Source organism: Eleutherodactylus coqui, chromosome 5 (genome assembly GCF_035609145.1).
Source record: "Eleutherodactylus coqui strain aEleCoq1 chromosome 5, aEleCoq1.hap1, whole genome shotgun sequence".
Taxonomy (NCBI): domain Eukaryota; kingdom Metazoa; phylum Chordata; class Amphibia; order Anura; family Eleutherodactylidae; genus Eleutherodactylus; species Eleutherodactylus coqui.
This window is the reverse complement of record NC_089841.1, coordinates 44,051,379-44,074,680: the sequence shown is the minus strand read 5'-3', so window position 1 is coordinate 44,074,680 and position 23,302 is coordinate 44,051,379. Positions and strand designations below refer to the sequence as shown.

General features: G+C 45.7%; 1 protein-coding gene across 5 annotated transcripts in view; it reads right to left on the bottom strand.

Moving 5' to 3' along the window:
• Positions 1-2,514: 2,514 nt before the first annotated feature.
• FYB1 (FYN binding protein 1) overlaps positions 2,515-23,302 on the bottom strand; it is a 111,353-nt gene continuing 90,565 nt past the window's right edge. For 4 of the 5 annotated variants that reach the window (XM_066602397.1, XM_066602398.1, XM_066602396.1 and 1 more), the window contains 7 exons: positions 17,535-17,551; positions 15,217-15,277; positions 14,654-14,744; positions 11,896-12,058; positions 9,325-9,358; positions 7,984-8,015; positions 2,515-4,577 (listed from right to left, as the gene is read on the bottom strand). In XM_066602397.1, the coding sequence (XP_066458494.1) occupies positions 4,555-4,577; positions 7,984-8,015; positions 9,325-9,358; positions 11,896-12,058; positions 14,654-14,744; positions 15,217-15,277; positions 17,535-17,551 (421 nt within the window). In that variant the 3' untranslated portion in view covers positions 2,515-4,554. Of the gene's footprint in view, positions 4,578-7,983; positions 8,016-9,324; positions 9,359-11,895; positions 12,059-14,653; positions 14,745-15,216; positions 15,278-17,534; positions 17,552-23,302 lie in introns of those variants that run through there. The other variant, XM_066602400.1, reaches the window with a different exon arrangement.

The window sequence follows — 23,302 nt, the reverse complement described above, 5'->3', positions numbered from 1 at the left end:
TGGTGACCAGCAGGAATTAAACCCTTGTTTTCCACACACCCAGGCTAGGCGCACACTAGCTGTGAGTATAACGCTCATCGTGAACACAGCCCGGTTTTGAATTTGAACCGCACAGTGGATCATCACCCCCCCTTCCCCGGTGATCAGCCAATGGGGACTTTAAAAAGCTTTATTCACTACCCGGCTGTGAGCTACCAGCCGTGTGCCAGATGTTGGTGAATATATACTTGCTGCATCGTAACACACAGAAACGTATTTGGGTGACTCGGTTTCAGAAGGGTTTGCGGAGAATAAAGGTAATTTATACAGGTTGTGCAATGCTCCCTGGGAAAAGGTATGCAAATAGAGAATGGAAAAGTACCTCCACAGCACCACCTAGTGGCAGGTAGCCTCACTCTGAGGACCCTGCATTCAGCAGGAGTCGGAACGATTATCGCACAGTGTGTATGCATGCCTCGACTGAACAACGATGAGATTTGCTTCGCTTCTCGTTTGTTGTTCACATTCTGCATGCAGAAAACGGAATGACAGATCGGCCGTGTAAACAGGCAGTCATTCACTTACAAACAGCTGCCTGTTTATTATGAATGGAGACGAGTGGGTAGAACGATCCCCGGTCCGCTCTGCATGCATTCACTGAGCTATGCTCGTTCCTGTGTAAAGGCAATCATCGCTGGGACGACCTGTTGGGCATCTGCCACTGGTTGGCCCTTATAAAAGGGCCCTAAGTCACTGTCCCGACCTTTCAACAGACCTTCCAAAATGACTAAGTGCCCTTTTACAATTGTCAGGCACAGATGCCCAACAAGTTGTCCCAGCGATGATTGTTGCTGTGTTTTTACACAGGAATGATCATCGTTCAATGAATGGATGAGGACTTTTGTGCTGCATCACACTGTTGACTCATGTTCAGCCTGAGATCTATTAGTATATCCAAGTCTTTTTCGCATGTGCTGCTGCTTAGCCCAATTCACAGTAAACAGGCAGTTGTTCATAGATAAGTGACGCCTGTTTACACGGGACGATCATCGTTCAGTTTTTTTATGCAGGCAGAACAACAAACGAACAACAAATAAATTATTATTTCACAGGAATCTGAACGATTTTCGGCCCGTGCAAAGGGGCCCTTAAGCCAAACCACGATTGATTATCAAGGTAATGGAAGATTATTGGCAACCTCTGGGTGTAAACTAGAATGTTCCCATTCACTAACAGCAAGCAGAGATCTTCAGAAGCATTGAGAAATTAAAACACAATTATACGTCACCAGGGACATGGCATTCTTTTCCAGTTTTGCCCCATCGTATTCTTAGGGTGGATTCAGACGACCGTATATCGGCTTGGTTTTCACGCCGAGTCGATATACAGTGTCCTTGCCTGCAGGACGGGGGGGGGGGGGGGGGGGGCTGGAAGAGCCAGGAGCAGGAACTGAGCTCCCGCCCCCTCTCCACCCCTTGCCACTATTGGGGTGCGATGGGGGCGGAGCTAAGTCCTTTCGCTTAGCCCCGCCCCCATCCCGCTCCTCTCATTGCAAACAGTGGCGAGGGGCGGGAGCTCAGTTTCTGCTCCTGGCTCTTTCAGCCCCCCCCCCCCGTCCTGCAGGCAAGGACACTGTATATCGACTCGGCGTGAAAACCAAGCCGATATACGGTCGTCTGAATCCACCCTTAAAGTCATTACTTGTTTTCGCTGTTTTCGTTACCATGTGAGGTCTTTGTTCTATTTCCTAATACTCACATTTATGAGTTTTTACATGGTCCACTAACATGTTACTGCAGCGGCGGCGGCATGATTCAGTGGTGAGTACTGAGTAGTTTATTCCTTTATTGCATTCTCTGCCCACAGACAGTTTTTTTGAAAGTCTTGGAAAACCCCTTTAATACACACATTTAGGGGAGTTGGTGAATACGGATTATACTTCCCTTTCCTCCCTCTCTCCTCTTGTACATCAGAACGAGAGACAGTGAGACTGAGTTATAGAATCAGCGCAGAGGCTGCTGTAATCACAGGACAATATTAGCTAGCAGGATCAGACACATACAGAGCATGTTTGGGTATTCAAGGTATTTCAGATCAATCAGTAATAAGGCATTCTGCAGAAATAAGATGGACAAGTACAGCTTACAGATGAAATATTACTTACATGGCACTGCCATCTCCCATCTATGTATAAAAAGTCCATATCGACAATAGGATAAACTCAGTGTAGGCTCTAGTGAATAGGGCTGAGCTGCAGTACCACACACAACCTGGAGACAGGTGTGGCACTGTTTTTGAAAAGAAAAGCAGCCATTTTTTCTAATCTTTCCAACCCCTTTAAGTAAGGGGAAAATGGAGGCAATCGTTTAGTTGAAGATAGCAAGAGGAGTGTGGAAATGAGACCCTCTGAAGGAGGTGATGGTGGTGGCAAGTTTAAAGGGGTCTTTTCTTGCGCCAGTTCCCCGTACGAGGTAGAGTGGAATGTGGGGGTTCACCTGCTTAAACTCCTGTGTAACAAGCAACATATGGAAAAACTGCGCCAATATCAGAGTTTTTATTTAAAACACTTCGGAAGTCGTTGTGTTCCCAGACAAGAGGAACAATATATTTATTTCTGTACATGGATCACAACGCATCTCGCCATCAATAAATACAGTGGGATTCTAGGCAGGTTTCATGTAACCGATACAAACACAGAGCTGGCGATGCACGCTGCCGTCACATTGTGTCGCCCCTGCGGTGGGGCAGGACTGCAGGTCATATCACCGCATATTCACACACAACGAACCTTTGCTCGCACCTTTATCGCTCTGCGTTAATACACCCTCGGTGCTCGGTCACACGGGCGTATGCAGATTTTAACCGCGTAAATACCCTGCATTTTTCGGACGTTCCTCTTGGTTTTTGTGTGTGTAAATAAGCTGCGCATTTCCGTGCACAAAAAACAGCAGAGGGGCTCATTGTGCAAATATGCGGGTGTCCTGGGTATTTACTGCATATTTGCGCTCTCCCGTTCCCTTCAATGACCTATTTTGGGGCGTAACACACCGAAACAGTACATTCTGCGTTTCGTTTTCACGCAACCCAACAGGGCATGAGAATGATGCACACGTGAACGAACCCATTGAAATCATTGCCTATAATGTGCGTAAAAATAAGAGTGGGGTTCATATTTGAGCGTTGCGAGATGCACGAATCTTGTGTGAAAATGGCCTTTCATGGCGATTGCGGTACATGAAAACGTGCCAAAATAGGACATTCTGCGATCTTTTTTTCATGGACCATTAGTCTGTAAAAAAACAATTGCGCATGTGAATGACTTCATTCACTTGAATGCGTCCGAGTTCTCGCTCGTGTGAGTAGCGCCTACGGCCTTATAGCGTATCGGAGATCTCTCTTTCAGCGCACCTACAGCAGGACCTGATCAGGATGAATTTCCAGACATGTTTCCATTCACTGACAACAAAATAAGATCTTGAAAACGGTGATAAGTTGATCACAATGAATGAGGCGCGCCTTCATATCACGGCGGCAAAACCGGAAGTCCTTGTGGTCTTACCGAGCCATAGATCACCAGAGGACCCTATAGCGAGCTATGGCTCAGTTTAGTAGAGCCTCGGGTAGAGGGCATCTGGGTTGTGGGTGAGGCAGCTGTAATATGGACTCAAAGGGACCTTTTACACGTGACGTACAGAGTAGGAAGATGGCAGCCCCTGGCTGAGCGGTTTCATCTTAGGACGGAAAAACGCCACCATATGGTCCCCAATTGACTAAAATAGGGGGCCGTTTTATTTCTGGTTTTCCAGAGTTTACAGGAAGAAATGGCGCACCTTCTGTGCTTTTTCATCCTGTTTTCTCGCAGAAATCTGCCACTGAGGTGTGAACGGAAATTCAGCGAAATTTCGGCTGCGGCAAATACCGGTGGCAAAACTCCACAGCATTTCCGCCTCGCATGAATGTACCCTAAAACCTGTCTACAATCCCACATCAAAATCCGCAGTTAGACCTGTAATTGCGCAGTTGCGTCCTGCGCCGTAATTCCATCCCGTTTGAAAGGTCCCTAAAACATGTCTGCAGTACGGCAGTGTAAAAAGAAAACCTTTTACTCCCATCATGCCTCAGGGTAGAGACGCTTCAAATAACGTTACGGTTCCCACAATAAATCTCAGTAAAGTAGCTGCTTAAAAGGAAGAAATGTTATACATACAAAATCTAAAAGGTTTTAGTCAACCCCTTTTTCTTACAAGAGTGTCCTCACAGTAAGCAGAGATCTCTGGCGATCAGCTGGGATCTCTGCTAGAACCTGGCAGTAAGTGTTCAGTTTCCCTGCAGCACCACCGCAGGAGAAATGAAGTATTGCACTGTTGTCATTGAAATCAGCGGGCTGTCTATGTAATGCAGTGATGTGCCGGGTCCTCCGGGGCGAGTGACGCTCTTTGTAGTACCTACTAGAAAATAGTGAAATCGTTCCCTATAGGGGATCGGTTGTGTTGGCGCGGTTTTTTTTATACATGACACTTTGTACAATGTTTTTCCTGGATGTGAATGCGGTTGATGATGCGGGTTGAGGGGGATTCAGTCGTTGTCATAGATGCAGTCTGCGGATAGAAAGGACAAGAGTTACACATGTACCGCTAATAAATGATCATCTCAAGGTAACATGGATGGCGAACGCATCACCAATAGAAATATTGGCCCACACCGTATCCAGGGACAGCTGACTGGGCGTGCGAACTGCGTGACCCGTGTTAAGAGCGCCACAGGCTTGTCTCCACCACCAAACTTTAAAGGGGCTTTCCAGGACTAAACTACTGATGACCTACCCTAAGGTTACGTCATCAGTAGCTGATTGGCGGGGGCCACATCTCGGGATGTCCAAAGAGGCCACGTGGGTTCTCTGGCCAGTCATGTTCATCGGTCACACTGCCTGAGAGCAGCTTACTTCTATTCAAACTAATAGAATTAAGTTGCAATACCAGGCATTGCCACTATACAGTGTTCGGCGCTGTGCCTGGTATGGAACGGAAGCAGCAACTTCTGCTGTCACTTCAATCAGCTGTTCGTTGGGGACCCCAAGTTGCGGACTCCCGCCAATCAGCTATTCTTGATCTGAGGACTGGTAATAAATTTAGTCCCAGAAACCTCTTTAGCCGGCATCACACAAGTGTATGTATATTTGCGCATACATGAAAGTAGCGCTTCTGCAAAATGAATGATGCTTTTTTTCTGCACGCATTGGCGTATTCTACTGTACTCTTTGCCCCCCAAGACACGTTCATTTGTGCCCGGCAAACAGACAACCAATCGAAATTGATTTTTTGTCTTATGAGTTCCAGATGTGTTCATATTCCAGTGGAATTACGCATCTCCTTGCTTATTGCGCATCCTCATTGACTTCTATGGGGACCTTTCGTGCGAAAATGTGCAGAAGAGTAGAGCGTGCTGCGTTTTTTTTTTTGTGAGACTGAAATGCACAGGAAAGATACGTGTATGTGAACAAACCTATTGGAATCAATGGGTTCCATTCACTGCGGATGGCACACAAACACGCCCTTGTGACGCCGGCCTTAATTTCAATGTGTTTGTTCACATGAACGATTTTTCGCTTGCAGCAAGATTGGAAGGTCGCTGCCTGTCCTGTAAGGATTTGCCCATTATTTCCTATGTGATCTTTAACCCCTTCCCGCTGCAGGACATACATTTACATCCCGCAGTGTTGGAGTATGTATGGCACGACCTCTCTTCATACAGCGCGCGCATCAGATGTTTATTACAGGTGACACCCGCGGGAAATAGCTGCAATCGGCCACATAGACGATCGCGGCTTTTAACCCTTTAAATGCCCCAACCGCGTGAGATCACAGGGAGCCATGCAGGTGTCTTCTAAAAGGCCCCAGGGCTGCCTTAGCAGACTGCCTGTCAAGCCGTCCCTGTGGGGTGGTTTGATAGACTGCCTGTCAGATTGCAGTATAACGTAATGCTATAGCATTACATCATCCTGCAGGAGCGATCAAAGCATCGCATGTTGTGGTCCCCTAGGGGGGCTGAAAAAAAAAGTAAAAATAAGATCAATAAAGTTTTACTAATTGTGAAAAAAAAGGATGAAAAGTTTAAATCGCCCCCCTTTTGCCATATCTATAATAAAAAAAATGTAACTCATAAAACAAAAATACATATTTGGTATCGCCGCGTGCGTAAAAGTCCGATCTATCAAGGAAGTGCAATATGTACCCTGCACGGTGAACGTCGTCCGAAAAAAATATAAAGAACGCCAGAAACGCACTTTTTCAGTCACCCTGTCTCCCAGAAAAAATGCAATGAAAAGCCATCAAAAAGTCGTATGTATTCTGAAATAAACTAACATAAATTACAGGACATCCCGCAAAAAACGAGCCCTCGCACAACTACATTGATGGAAAAATAAAAAGGTTATTGAGCGCAAGACGATCGCAGAAAATAATTGTAAAAAATTAAATGTCTTTGAAAAGAAATAAAAGTAGTACAAAAAAACCCAAAAAAACTATACCAGTTTGTTATCGTAGTAATCGCACTGACCCATAGAATAAAGTTATCATGTTATTTTTGTTGCCATTTGTGCGCCGTAGAAACAAGACGCACTGAAAGATGGCGGAATGTCATTTTTTTCTCATTTTACTCCACTTAGAATTTTTTAAAAGTTTTTCAGTCCATTATATGGTACACTAAATAGCACAATTGAAAAATACAACTCGTCCCGCAAAAAACAACAAGCTCTCAAACAGCGACGTCGATGGATAAATAAAGGAGTTATGATTTTTTAAAAGGGAGGAAGAGAAAGCGAAAATGGAAAAAAAGGGCTTCAAAAGGGCTTAAAAGAATCGCCCTCGCATGCCATGCGATTTGCGTGCGAATGCAATGCGCTCTTTACCATTCAAACCTATTGGAAGCACTTGCAGTCTTTTCACAGGCGTGCAAAGCTCCGAAACATGCCGCATAAGCAGAAAGAAATACAACAACTTTATCCACCTTTCCGCTGCCGCCCCCCCCCCCCCGGGTGCGGGCCACTGCGCCAGTCTGATCCCAGAAGAGACCGCAGCAGTCACGTGCCATTCATCGTTCATAGGACACTCAGCCAATCATCTGTTCCTCAATGACATGTGAGGCCAGCGATTGGTCAATGAGCGGCACATGACCTCTGCAATCTCTTCTGGGATCGGAGCCGCAGGGTGCAGGATGGTCGCGCTGTGTCGGGGGCAATCGGAAAAGTGAGTAAAGTTTTTTTTTTTCTTTTAACCCATTATCTCCCTCCTGGCAATTGTTCTCTACACTCAGAAATCACCTTTAATTGTATAGTACTATTAGGCTGATTTCACACCAGCTTTAGGGACCCCGCAGCAAAGACCGTGTCCCGCTTGGAAGGGTGAAGATCGGGTGATGCCTCCTCAGATAGCTCAAAGCCAAATCGGTGTGTGGCACGGCGGGTCTACATTCGCCTGCCTGACAATGTGTCAATGTGCTTTGCTACTTATATATAGTTCACTTGTTTCCAGAAGCCTCCAGCGCCACCTAGCTACAAAAAGCGCACATTCCCAAACACGCTGCAAAGTCCAGAAATTGCGTATTTTGTTACAAACAGATACATTTTTGAAAAGGTATATTTTGTGTCATTGCACCGTCTACTTCTCCTTTGCTTATGGTTTGGATGGCTTCCACTGGCTTTGAGTAAAATTATCATTGCTTTTGATTTTGCAAGGACTTAAATTTTTGGAATGGGGCTAAGTACGGTCATGGAGGGTCACAAACAAAAGTCTCGCCCAGAAGTCTATTGTACCCAGTGGACAGTGAAGTCCTGGTGATGTCACGTGACTATGGTGGCCATCATTAGGAATGAAGCATCACCACATATTACCGGTATGGAGGAATCTCATCATGAGTGTGAATGAATATAATTCGAGCACCAGTATTGTCAGTGTGACAGAAAAGAAAGGTACATATAGGTGTATGGAGGTTTGGAGATTTACGTACCCTCGCCGATATCATCGTAGATCTCCCCGTCACTGCAAATACAGACAAATGATTATTAATACGACTGCAGCATCTCAACTGGTTGCGACATTTGGGATCACAATGATGGTCCTCAGTATCGGACAGAGATCAGCATGAGGGCAATCTGTCCATACGTATCTCCTTAGAGGGGAATAGAGTTTGGAAATTCCCAGTTGCACTTATTTGCCTTTTTCCAACAGCCCAATTCATTGTGAGTGGGGTTGTTGTGCCGGCCATTTTTGCAAAGGAGGCACCATAAAGTGCATTTATACTGCCTGGTTGGTACATTAGGTATTCTCTTCAATTTACAGGTAACCATGATTGTATACAGCCATTGCCATTGAGAAGTTGTAGCTCCTACAGACTTCTACAGAGAGGACCACATGCCAACATGTCCACTTCTCCATTAAAGTGGATGGAAAACAATGAACGTTGTCCCGATAGGTGAGGGTCCCAAACTGGAACCTGCAACTATCAGGTATATATAGCATATCCCATAGGATCCGTCCGGTGATTGCCGTAGACGTCTATGGGTCGAAGAGATATAACATGAAGCTCCTTAGCCACAATGCCAATATCTGCATTGGATGAGAAACCATGAACGTTCTCCTGATAGGCAAGAGTCTCAAGGTAGAACCTGCACCTATCAGATATTTGTAGCATATCTTGCAGGATCCATTCCGTGATGCCCATAGACGTCTACAAGAGGAAGAAGTATAACATAAAGCTCCTTGGTCACAATGCAAAACCCGTACCAGGGCTTCCGGATAACATGTGCCATTTATAATACTGGAGTCTTCTTAAGACAGATGGGGCATTGGACCCGGGTACATTTGCTACCTTTGTACCCTCCATAGCCATACACCTTCACATGGAGGTATACAGAAGCTTCATACAGATTCATCAGAGGATTCAAAACTGCGGCACATTCATCATACTAGATATTATGGAAGTATTGCTCCTAAGGGAAATGTAATATTGAGGGAGCACCATATGATACCACAAGCAGTGCCTGCGGTTCTAACTAAGGCTCTACATACATGGTGTTAGTAACCCTGCTCATGGTTTCCTCCTGGTTGTTCTGTCTGAAAAGCCAAAAGCAGCATTCAGATGGAACTCTGGATAGAACCATAGACTGCCAAACTAGAAAGGAGACCAACGTTGCAGGGTTTGTACTCCATTCTAGCAGGTTTCAGTTCATTTCCAGCATCTTAGCAGCGCAGAATAATGTAATCGCCTACGGAATTGCACAGAAACCGGAGCCTTAGGTTCATGGAATACACTAATCTTTTATTATAGCACTCTGATGCCAATACTTACTTATCAATTAGGTTGCTTCTGGACACATAACCATCTGGGAAAGAAAAAATATCATTTTCAATTAAGTAATTGCAATGATCCGAACGTGTAAAATAGCAACAACACCAAGCAAAAAATGGCATGTTGATACATCAGTCGCTTTACTATCAATGAGTGACTTCTGTTTCATGTAGATGGGTAAAACTCATATTATGTAGTCTCATATATAGGCACTAAGTAGCAGGAATAACACACCACTAGTTGCTGATATGGACAGTTTAGCACAGGTGATCAGGATGTGGAAGCGGATGAGGATACTTTTTTCTTATTATAAGGTATATTACAAAGCTTATTGAGCAGTCTAATTGTTTTGGATGCAGCTATCGGTGCCGCATGTCCTCTCTTTTCCCTGTTGCCCGTGGCTGTCTGCATCACTTGTCCATTTTGTGTAGCAGATGCAGCTCTGTTCTCCTGGGTGTCTGCTCTACCCATACCACCTGCACCTCAGGAATAATGCTAAAATACGGTCGTTCCTCATCACGGACACGCTAAAGACACTCCTTGTCGCACTTATTCACTCCCAACTCGACTACTGCAACTCGCTGCTCATTGGCCTCCCCCACACCAGACTCTCCCCTCTCCAATCCATATTAAACGCGGCAGCTAGATTCCTCTTCCTATCCAGCCATCACTCGGACGCCCCCGCAATATGCCAGTCACTGCATTGGCTGCCCATCCACTGTAGAACTAAATTTAAAATCCTCATCCACAAAGCTCTCCATGGTGCTTCACCACCATACATCGCCTCCCTCCGGTCCATACACCACCCAGCCCGCTCACTCCGATCCGCTAACACACTGAGACTAAACACCCCTCTAATGCTCACCTCCAGGACTTCACCAGAGCAGCACCCATCCTCTGGAATGCTGTACCCCAAGGCATCCGGACAATCCCCAATTCACGGAACTTCAGACGCGCCTTAAAAATGCACCACTTTAGGGAGGCATACCAAATCCCCTGACCTAGACCCCCTTCCCCTCCATATGGCTCCCCATACCTTTCACCCTGCCTATCGCATAAGACCTCTATGTAATTCCCGTGCTGCCTGTGCTCCTCCATACCTCATCTTCTCCCCCCACCCTTGTACCTCCTGTAACACCCCAACCCCGTTTGTTTCAAACTGATTGTATATCACATGTAATTGTTGCATTGTCTGTGTTTTCCTGTGCTTGGAAGTGCTGCGGAATAAGTTGGCGCCATATAAGTAAAGAATATTTCATCATTATTAGTGTGCACGCGTGTGTAGCCCCTCTTTTAAAATGCCAACTCTCGCGCCCAGCTTACCCGTCCCCATCCAATTCTGATGCTTCCTGGACTTTATAAGGTTCCTTCCTCCACTAGCGAATACCTTAGCAATAGGTTCTGTTTAGGTCTACAGAGGTGCTATAGATTCCTGTCTGACTCATGTTTTGAACCATGCCTGTTCACCAGCTTTACCAACTTCTCCTGTCTTGACCTCAGCTTGTTATTTGACCACGTTCTATTTGACTGCTGCCTGCCTGACCTTCTGCCTGTCTCTCTGTTCATGCATGAACTTCTCCTGCCCTGACTTTGGCCTGTGATATTCACTACAACTCTGCCTGTCTCTCCGGCAGTACCGCGCTGCAATGCTTCTGACCTGTATCAACTGCCACTGCATCGAGACAATTCGGCAGTCTCTGGCACTCCCATTGAAACGAATGGAGTGACGGTGCTCCGCTTCATTCATGTGGGTACGTTTGGGACCCCTGTTCTTGGGATTGGTGGGGGTTATAGCAATCAGTTCCCCATCAATCATAAAGTTATCCCCCAATCCTTAGGCAGCTTTCTTACATTTGTTGATTTTTTCCTGCAGTGTCATGGCGTCTGGTCATGGCTGACCGAGCTCCATACCTCCCCCTGCTTTTGGTGGCAGCCAGCGCTATGTCCTCCATGAGGTCTGCTGCAGATGTGGCATCTCCTGTTTTTTTCCTGCTCCCTATAGGGTGTGAACAACTGGCCTTCCTATTAAAGGGCCACTAAACACACCCAGCTTTTCTATTCCCAGCCAATCCGGCCAAGCCTCTGACTATTTTAGGCACTCTCCCTGCTAGCAGGTGCCTGAGCAATGGCTGACTGGCTTTGACCCCTGCTTGCTTTGCCCTGCTTTCCTGACTTCTTCTCTCCTGACCTCAACTTGTTTTTGGACTACTTTATCTTTGCCCACTGCCTTGCCCTGCCCCCTGGCCTGCTATGTCTGCATGGCTCTGTGCCACGACATTGTCTCTGCCTGCTCCATCAGTACCACGAACCCGCTATCCTGACTAGTTTGTGCTGCCATACTGAGACTACTTCTGGGGTAACGACTTGGGGGCCTGTAGAGCAAAATAAGATTATGATTGGTGCAGTTAAAGGGTGAATATCAGGAAACCCCAGGTGCGACCCTCAGGAGTAGTCCTAAGGTTGTATCACAGTACATCCACACCCGATGCTTGACACTAAGTGGATCACCCTACACCAATAGTATGAAGCCGACCTGTGCTATCTGCGTGTGCTGCCGCTATATGTACTTACATTTGCCCTCGTTATTTTTGCATAGAAGTGTAGTATTATTTGCAAGTTGTATGACGTCCAGCATTTCTCCAGGCTTCAGAGGTAAGTCCTTGGATCCCCACTTCTTGGTTGCCAGGTTGGCTAGCACCTGGACTGATGACAGCACTCGAATCTCACCAGTGAACTATAGAACAGAAATCTGATTATTACCCATCGGAGTACACAGGATGTTGTCACAGGGAGGGGTCAGGGGCCGGTTATGAGGATAATACTGCAAAACTGTACACACATATACACTGAACGGCCCATTTTCAGACTCCCCATCTAGTAGCACGTTGGCCTCTTATGCCCTTCAGAACCGCAGCAATTAATGGTGGTGTAGATCCCACAGGTGATGAACTCATTCTAAAAGAATATCGGCCCCTGTGGACAGGATGCTTCTTGTAGTTGCTGCAGATTAGATGGAGATGCTGACATGTTCAGACCAGCTGACAGGAAGTGGTCAGCGATTCATGCTGCTTGCGCCAAATTCTGACCTCCCATCAGCACGGGGCAACAGAGATCTGGATCCATCAGACCAGGAGATGTTTTTCCGCTGCTCAGTGATACAATTTTTGCGCTCTTTTGCCCCCTGGAGTCTCCTCATCCTGTTCCTCTTACACACAATGGCGCTGGAGCTGGTCGTCTGCATCTATAGCCCATCCGAGCTAAGAAACAGCGAGTTGTGCATTCACACACATTAGTTAGAGAAGCAGCATTGTATTTGGCTGCTCCTGACTGTGCAGAACCTGTTGCTCAGAAAGATTCCTGACATCCTCCTCTGACCCCTTTCAGTGACTAGTTCTTTCTGTCCACAGGATCCCCTTTCGCTGGATGTTTTCCTTGATCACACCATTCACTCTATACTCTCCACACCGTTACACGAGAAAACCACACACGGTTGGCAGTGAAATCCCGGCTAGTCTAGCACTGATGACCCGGCCTCGTTGGAAGTCGCTCAGATGGCTGGATTTTCCCATCTAATGAGGATTAACACTGAAACTGATCCACAGAAAACTTGTCACGTGGTTTTATGCCGCACTCCAGGGTCGCGGTGAGAATTTGCATATAAAGAAGCACAAATCGTGAAAGGGTCGGGGTCTATAATTAAGGGGCCATTCAGTGTACAATCCCATTATAACACATAAATAACACCATCCGACTATACAAATGAGGATATGTTCATATTGGCATCAATGACATCAGTCAGGCTATCCCTGGGTCAGAATAGGTTTTAATCCTGTTACTTTTCCCTTGGTGTACCAAAGTGCGCAAACGTATATTGTATGTAATATTGTATTACAGTCCATCCTTTGGTTACTGCTCAAATCCAAAGATTGTCCTGCCAATCACAGTTGGACTGCCGCTAAAACATAACCTTTGTGGAAAATATATAAAAAAATGTCTCATGAAAATACAATGAATGAAGAAAGTGAGAAAACAAAGGGGAATTAACCGATCCCTATTCTAGCCCTACAGCAAACTATCAGATTGGGATATCTGCCCCGATTAGGGCGATCCCACCAGAAACCTAAGATGCTCCTATCAAATGCTAGAAGAGGGTATTGGATAAATGAAAGGGGTGTCACTGTTCAAGAAAATGCCTTCAGGATATGGACACATTTTATGCATAAGATGACCCAAAAATGAACCACAAATATCCCTGCAAGGTTCTATAGGTCAGACTTGCAATGTCAATACCACCATCTCCATCCGATACACATGAACCACTGTTACCAAAGGGTGGTCATGGGGTCCCCAGTTATATAAATGGTTCACTGCAAGATACCCATCGCACATCAGTCCACCTGTGATTTACTGTATTCTTTACTTCCATATGATATGATATACAAAGAGTTGGGTTGTCCTGCCAATCCAGCTGTGAAAGGAGAGGGGCTTATGTAAACACCGTATGCATAAAAGGGGCTTTCTAGGCAGTTTTGAGGGCAGGTTGAAAATCTAATGCTGGAGGGATAATGTAATAAACAGGGGCATAACTATAGAGGGTGCAGGGGATGCAGTTGCACCTGGGCCCAGGAGCCTTAGGGGGCCCATAAGGCCTCTCTTCTCCATATAGGGAGCCCAGTACTATGAATAAAGCATTATAGTTGGGGGCCCTGTTACTGGTTTTGCATTGGGGCCCAGAAGCTTCAAGTTATGTCTCTGTGCAGCATGGTTTAGGTATGGGTACGGGTACAGATACAGATAGAGGGGGGGCCCCAGCTTACGTTTTGCATCAGGGCCCCTGAGCCTTTAGTTACGCCCCTGGTAATAAAGGTATTTATGTCTTTTCCTCACTACAGTGCAGTTTACGGTCAGCAAGTTGGCAGACAATATCAGACTCTGCTATGGGATCCAGTGAATTCTAACAATGACCCTGTCTAAGGAGGGCAATCATTCTGCACCAAAGGTCAAACTAAAATTCGCATGCGGATTATGGTGTGGATTTTCATCATGAAATTCACTCATTGCAATGCAATTAATGAAATCTACTGTGATTTTCAAATCAGCAGCATGGCACTACACCAGGGTCAGAGCAGCGGCTTCCACTCCGACCCTGGTGTGTCCCAGCGCTGCCTGAAAAATCCCTTTAAGAGCAGAAGTAATGTAAAGAAGTGTGTAAAACAATGTCAGCATCTGCACCTCTTGCATACAGTATAGTAACTTGCTTAACATGTATAATACAGAACCTCCTTGGAGACATTATAACATGGTCTCTATATAATCATTAACCGTATACCTTGAATTTCTTCCTGAATTCCTTCTCCTCCTTTTCAATCCTCTTCAGTGTCTTGAAATCCGGTGATTTCTCAACAATGGAGGTTCGTAAACTAAAAAAAATTGTATGTAAAAAGTCATGAAAAAAACTGCATGGATATACTGTGATCTCCTGAGCTCCCCCTAGTGGTGGCTGCTGAGAGACAGAATTGTATATTGTAATTCTATTTAGGAGATTTTGGTCTCTGTAATTAGATATTAATCAGTGCAGCTTTTCCCAATTATTATTAGGGGTATTGAGGATAGGCACTGACTTTAAGCTTGAGATCTCTGTTGGCCAAATGTTTACTCAGCAGCAGTTGTAAATGTCAGGCTGTGGGGTTATGTCTACAGTTTTGGTCATTCAATCCTCACTAAAAATTAATATAGATGAAGCTGATAACTGCAGATACTGCGGTGTACCCATATACACTGCTGGATGATCTGAGGGGGACACTAGAACATCAGCTTTACCTATCAAATCCTCAAACAGGAGGCTCCCAACCCCTCATACTTATCCATTCTTGGCACGTATGTACTTCTTACCTGCTCTCAGTAGGAGGAGGTGGAAAATCACTGGCGTCAACATCATCATACACATCATACTCTGTGCAAAGAAACAACCAGAATGTTAACTTAAACTCAATATAAACAATGCAACATCAGAGTCAGCTCTGTTACATCTCTCATATCCATCTCCCTATAGAATATTTATCTATCTAATATCTATCTATCTAATATCTATCTACGGGGGTGGACAAAAATATGTGCGAAAATGCATACCTTAAGTTACATGGGATTATAAATCATATTTCAATAAGACATGTAGAGACCGATTTTAAGTGGAGATACTGCCGGGCAGAAGTGAACTGTTACTTCCGTGCGGGACACTAATCGCGAAACGGACATAGTATTTGCAAGGACCAATTACACCACTCCAGGTAAGGATGGAAGGAAACCTGTCCCTCACTTCCCCTTACTAATCAGGGAAAGCGAGGCACCCATGCCTAAAAGAGGGGTAGGCGCCCTAATAAGGACGGCCCCACTGTCTTCATCTGGGACCTGGCTAACCCTGATTAGGTACCTGAAGAGAAGCATAAAACACATGACATGACACTGTTCACCCATACAGAACATGACTGTTCATACACCTCATGTCTGGCCAAATGCACAGACACTCAGAACATGTCACTGTTCACACCAACACACCAGGTAATGCATACCACACAGAACAGGATGGTTTATACAGCACATGTCTGGCCACCTGAACACACATCTGGTAACCCAAACCACACAAAACAGAAACCCCACTCAGGACTCGCATGCAAACAGCTAGTAAGTCATAGCTAGTCCAAGTGTCCTCACACCAAGTAGAAAGAGAGTCAGCCACCACGCTAACATAAAGGGAGCAGTGTCAGGAATCACCTATTTGACCATACATGATAGACATCTGGAGGCCATACCTGTCAAAGGGGAAGGGAGAGGGGGTCCACTTAAGATGCAGACGGGGACTACAGGTGTCCAGACCGTCCTAAGGGAAGGTGAGAGACACACTTCAGACTATCAAGCATAACACCCAGCTCTGAGTGGGAATAAAACAGAATGCGTAAAATAACCAGCATCCTCCTCAGAGGGGCTTGTATCTATGTGCAGCAGACCAGAGGGCATTGGCTGGCTAGAGAAACTCCACACACAGCCAGCTCAATTATCCCACAGCTGTAAAGGTGTGTTTATGGAAACCCATAAAACTACATGTCCAAGCCACTCAAGCTAACATGAACTTCTGCCTGAGCAACAAGTTTCCATTGGTCAGGGGTTTTAGCCACTCAGCTGCTGTTACCAGCTGGCTCCCAAAACCACCCAGAGCAGGGCAAGAGGTGAAGTAAACACAAATTTGGCAGGATAGCTCTCAGACAAGCGGGGATCAAAAGGGCAGCTCAGTGCTAATGATGAAAATCCCATGCATTTCGTATGGTGTTTCCATATTTTTGTCCACCCCCTATATCTATGTCATGTCTCTCTGTCTGATCTCTTTCATAACTCTTATTCTCTCTAATATGGGTTTCTCTCATGTCTTTTTTTGTGCATCTCTCTGTCCTCTCTTTTTCATCTCACCCCCTCTTCCCCCCCATCATCTCTGTCATATTGTAATCTAGATTAAAACAAATAAGTCTCTCTATTAGCACCATATTATGTAGATATTCCCCTTTCTAGAGGCACCATATGGTGGCCCGCAGAGCACCTATGAGTCCATAATACAGACCTATAGCCCCTCTGAGTAGCGCTATATGGGGTTTGTGCATTGCTGTGTGTATGAGCCCTTATGGCTTTGTTCACACTTATACTTTGGTTTTCTGTTCTTCAGCTCCATTGCGGGAATGTTTGAAGTGCTGAATTCCCAACACGATGGGCACAAACAACACCCAACAATCCCCAATAACTATAATGGGGTCCGTATAGTTAAGTCATGCCTTCTGGCCACTATAGGGGATGCAGGGAATGTGGTTGCATCCGGGCCCAGGAGCCTTAGGGGGCCCATAATGCCTCTCTTCTCCATATAGGCCAGTACTATGAATAAAGCATTATAGTTGGGGGCCCCGTTACAGGTTTTACATTGGGGCCCAGGAGCTTTAAGTTACGCCTCTGCATTAGGGGATTAAGAGAAGTTGGGGGGCCCCAAGATAAACTTTTGCACCTGGGCCCATGAGCCTTTAGCTACACCTCTGCTTCTGGCATTTGCATTTTGTGCTGCAGGCTCCATGAGGCGCTTCCAATGCAGATGTAAACAAGCCCTTAGGTGGCACTATTCTGTCTAGTGGGCGGCACAATTAGGATTTGTGTATATTAAGCACACGGCTACTTACCAGTGGTAGAATTAGCCCTGTGAAGATACAGAGAGGTTTGTATTAATATGATGACAGTGATATTTCTACATATATATATACACACACACACACACATTTCCTGGAGGTATGAAAAGATCTTCTCATCCATCGCCTGCACAGGTTGGCGGAGGGTACTCGGATGGCTGAAGCACTATACATGGAGCTTATTGTGTTGCCTGATGATAGTGACAGACAGGAGGCGCTCTCTTCTTCATGCCTCACTGATCTAACATCACTATGATACTGGAGAGCGGCCGTCTATCAATGTTCTGTCTATCTAGTGGTAATAGCAGCATGTTTGTTGTCACTTAAGGAAAACACAATGATAACTTAGAAACTGCTCAAAAGAATGAAAAAGCCTAAAACCTGATGAGAGTAACTGAAGGGTTTATCTCATTGCATGGGGTAAATCCATCTCAGACATAGAAAACACCATAAAGATCTGATAACTGCAGATCCCACCTCCAGGATCAGCACCTATGTCATGAACTGGGATCCTTGAACCCCACCTCATCTGGTGAAGTGGCCGAGAATAAGGTGGCTGCACATGTGGGCGGCTCTCCATTCACTACTAATGGGGTTAGAGCAACAGCCGAGAGCATGAGTGCACAGCAGTAACTCCTATACACCAGAATAGAGAGAGACATACGTGCGCCGCTCTTCATTCATTCTATGCTTGGATCTGGCAGCACCTTCACCATGCGGGATGAGCATCAAGAGATCCCTGTTCTCAACATAAGTGCAGGTTGCAAAGGTGAGAGATCTTGTACCGCCTCTGGCTTGGATACAAGATGTGAAAAGGGGTGCATGGAGGCTCTAGTACCCTGTTGTACCGCCTCTAGCTTGGATACAAGATGTGATACGGGTGGCATGGAGGCTCTAGTACCCTGTTGTACTGCCTCTAGCTTGGATACAAGATGTGATATGGGTGGGCATGGAGGCTCTAGTACCCTATTGTACCACCTCTAGCTTGGATACAAGATGTGATATGGGTGGGCATGGAGGCTCTAGTACCCTGTTGTACCACCTCTAGCTTGGATACAAGATATGGTATGGGCAGGCATGGAGACTCTAGGACCCTGTTAACCGCTCCTAGATTGGATACAAGATGTGATACGGGTGGGCAAAGAGGCATACAGGTTCCATATAGTATCCTGCAGCATATTGCTTGTAACTGATCATATTCCAATAATGCGCCCCTCTCAAACTCTGGTAACAGGGTGAAAACTCTTCTCTGCATCATAAAGGCATCTAGTGGTCAACTAGCTCTACAAAAGCGGAAAAATAAGTCACTACACACAAGAAGCCTCCGAGAGCCTTTTATAGGCCAAGGAGGAACCACTTTTAGGGTCTCAGGTGGCAAGACTGTTCATCTAATCCTGTGGTGGCAAACCTATGGCACACTAGCTAGAGGGGACGCGGCGCCCTCTCTGCTGGCACGCACGCCAACGGCCGCTCACCATGGCCGGTAATCACTTAGTGGCGCTGATCCCCGGTGCACACTCTGACGTTAGTGTTTGCACCGGGGATACTCCTTCCTTGACCTCTCCTCCTTAGTTCCGCAGGAGAGAAGAAAGGAGGAAGTGTTCCAGGGCACACACACTGCCTTCAGTATGTGCACCCAGCATCAGTGCGGAGAAGAGGAGGAGCAGTGCTAACTACAAGGAAGAGGTAAGTGTATGGGTTGGGGGGCTATTACTACTGGGGCTACTGAGGGGGTTACTATTACTACTGGGGCTACTGAGGGGGTTATTATTACTACTAGGGCTACTGAGGGGTTATTATTACTAGGGCTACTGAGAGGGTTAATATTATTACTTGGGCCACTGTGGGGGTCACTATTACTATTGAGGTCAATGTGGAGGTCATTATTACTACTGAGGCCACTGTGGGGGTCACTGTTACTACTGAGGCCACTGTGGGGGACACTGTTACTACTGAGGCCACTGTGGGGGACACTGTTACTACTGAGGCCACTGTGGGGGACACTGTTACTACTGAGGCCATTCTGCACATGGCAGTATGCCTTAAGGTGAGTTAGGGTATGTTTACACGTGGTGGAAATACTGCAGAATGTCCGCAGCGTAAATTTCCATGGCAAATTCCGCAGCATTTCCACATCCCAAAAAACTGTCAAAATCCACACCATTGGTGAGGACTTTGACTAGAAATCATCCATGTATCCGCAGTTGATTTCATACTATGTTGCGCCCCCCTCGCCTCCCTTGTAGGCTTCCTGCTGTCAGCGCTGCCCAGCTTCCGGTTCCCAGCGGCCTGCTGAGTTGGGGCGTCATTGGTCAAGTGATGCTGGTCAGGTGAGGCTACTACAGGCTGCTGGGAACCAGAAGCCGGGGAGCGCTGACAGCGGGATGCCTACAAAGAAGGCGAGGGAGGCGCTGCAGAGTATGAAATCAGCTGTGGATACACGTCTGATTTCTAGTCAAAAACGGCACCAATGGTGCTCCAGCTAGGAAAAAACTCAGGCTGTTCCTCCCTATCTATTGTGAAGTAGCCCTGTCCTCTTTATAACGACGGAAGTAAGATCATATGTGATGATAAGCCCCGCCCCCTGGCGTGTTGCCACTATGCGATAAAACGTGGGTTTGGGGTTGCAGTTTGGGCACCTGGTCTCTACAAGGTTCGCCATCACTGATCTAATCACCACAACGCTCATCATTTGTATATGTGCCTGAGATGGAACTGCATGCCGGGTTTTACAGCAAAACGCCAACTTCTTCTAGGGCCGGATTGTGTCTGACATTAGTGTATTTTAGCTGCACAAGTGCATATAATTTCAGATTTGTCACATTTGAACAGTAGCAGACTCTTGTAACCGAATACACAGATATTCATTGTAATTAATATGGCGCGAACATAAGAGTAAAAGGATAGACATAAGCAAAATCATACGTTAAGGCTTCATTTATCAAAACTGGCCAAAACTAAATCTGTCCTTGTTGACCATAGCAACCAATCACAGCACAGCTTTCATTCACCGCAGCAGTTTAAGAAATTAATGCTTAGCTCTGATTGGTTGCTCTCGGTGACACGGCCCAGTGAGACCCATAGTGTGTAAATAGTGTAAATGTAAAGATTCTAGCAGAGGAAACAAGAACATTTCAGCAGTTAGTAGAGTCACAGAGATCAGAGGTCAGGTGTGAGTTAAGGTAACTGGAAAATTCCTAGAACCTATTTTCCCCTTTCACATCCCAATTTTGTTTTTACTGCACCTTAAAGCAACCCTCATGTCCTTGGGGCAAAATTTGTCCCAGGGAAGAAGTAATATTACCTGCCACTCTTCTCTGCTTCTTTAGGTGCGTCTTGCAAAAATATTCTGCACTTGTGAAAGGCTCCTTAGACTACTGATGCACATCTGGTGCCAAGTATGCATCAAGTAGTCAGAAAACCTGTTCGGCCATCTTGGAAGACTGAAGAAGGACCGACCTAGAGCGGAATACCAGGAAAGGAGAGCGACTGGTAATATTACTACCCTCCAGTCTCAGTGAAAATTTTGTCCTGGGACAGGTGGGTCACTTTAAGTGAAAATAAAGCAATTTTGCAACAGGTCTAGATTAAAAGTCTACTATCATTCATGGCTTCTACACACACCAATGCATCTCCATGGTTACAGACTACAAACAAACCCTGTGTAGTCGGATTGTAGAATTTTCAGGTCACTGAACCTCACACCTCCCTACAGTGTTATTAGCTAGTCATTGAAAGACAGGCAATTACCTGTCTACAGCAGACCATAACTAATCAACCAGACATTTTTTTTTTCGAGGAACTGAAACGAAGTGATTAGTGAACAAATTCTCACATGTTACCTGGTTGGTAGCCGTACTTACACGAAACAACTGTTGCTTATATTCACTGTATCGAGTGACTATATGGATAATAGTTGTCTCTTGTAATGCACCATTACTTACATTTAGTAGATGGAAGAGTATGACTTGTGATAAACATACGGGCATGGTTGTAGAGGGGAGGTATATTTTCCTATGTGTAGTAATAGGACGGGTCTTACCTGCTAGATACTTAATCCAGAAGGTAGACATTTAAGGCAGCTAAGAGAACAGTCAGCTGCTCTTCCTGGGGACACAGAAAGCTTGTCTGTGTGAGACTCAAGTGTGAACTGAGTATTGTAAGGTTGCCAAGTGTGTGTTGTAAGCTGGCAAGGAGAAGCTGATAGAGAGAACTGTACTTTGTATAGTTAGTGCCAAACAGGCAAGCATTTACTTTTGGTCCTGCTTTGTTTTGTTTTTTTGCTTGCAACCTTCTTAGGCTGGATTCAGACTAATGTATATCGGCTGGGTTTTCACGGCCAGCCGATATATGTCGTCTCTCTCTGCAGGGGGGAAGCCTGGAAGAGCCAGGAGCAGTGCTCTGAGCTCCCACCCCCTCTCTGCCTCCTCTCCGCCCCTCTGCACTATTTGCAATGGGGAGAGGTGGGATGGGGGTGGGGCCAATTCTCAGCACTTAGCCCCACCCCCATCCCACCTCCTTTCATTGCAAATAGTGCAGAGGGGTGAAGAGGAGGCAGAGAGGGGGCGGGAGCTCAGTTCCTGCTCCTCGCTCTTCCATTCTCCCCCCCCCCCCCCCCCGCAGATGCGGACACAGTATATCGGCTCTGTGTGAAAACCGAGCCAATATACGGTCATCTGAATCCGCTCTAATAAACCTGACAATGGGTCAACTGAAAGATATTCCATGCTGCTTGGCTTTGTGTTGTATGAAAGAAATAGGTTTCCTTTGACCCCAGCAAAAGCGATGCAAATCTAAAATTTCAGAGACTGCAGAATCCGACTACACAGGGTTTGTTTGTAGTCTGTAACCATGGAGATGCATCAATTTGTATAGGAGCTGAAGACCTGAAACAATTGGAAATGTGTCAAATTATTTGCAAATTTGGTTTGTTTTCAATTTCATATATATTGGGACAACAATAAAATTGCTTGTGAAAGTGACGTAGTGTTCATTCTGCTCATCCTAGATCTACAGCTGTTGCAAAGTTTAACTTGACTCTTAAAAACTATTTCTATGCCACAGTTTTTTTACCCTTTCACTTGATTTTCAATGACTTTTACTATGTTAAAGGGGTAGTCAAGGACTTCACTACTGATGACCTTTTGTGAGGGTCTGCCAGTTGGGATCACCAGCTGATATTGGACCCACTCTCATTGGAGACAGCACCGAAAGCAGGTAGCTCTGCACATGTTGCAGCAGCCCAGGTTAGTATTGCATTGAGTTTATTGGGAACTACAACTACAATACCAACCTGGGTGATGCAGATCAAATTTTTTGTGCCCGGTAAATACCATAGGGCATAATGAAGTGTGTGGGACCTGTGTAAAATTAGTAACAGAGATCTCACCTGTGCCATATACTGATGTCTTGTGTGGCTGAGGGACCTTTGTTTCCCCCTTGGCCTCGAAGCTTGGGTGGAAACCACTACTTCATACATCCCCTATATCTACACCACTCAACACCAGACATTAGACACCTCTCATAAGATGCAGAGCAGAGATATGGTGATATTAACATCTGAAGCCCTATACACAACAGCCAATGACCTCCAGATGCCAACACTCCTTGGCCAATGATGGTCATGGACGCTCAAGTTTATCACGTGTTCTTCCTTGTACCGTTGTATCATTCTGTTAGTTTATAAGAAGCTTTGTATAATCAGTCATTTTGGCGGGTTAATCTGATAGATAAGCACTTGATTAATAGCAGATTGATTGGTA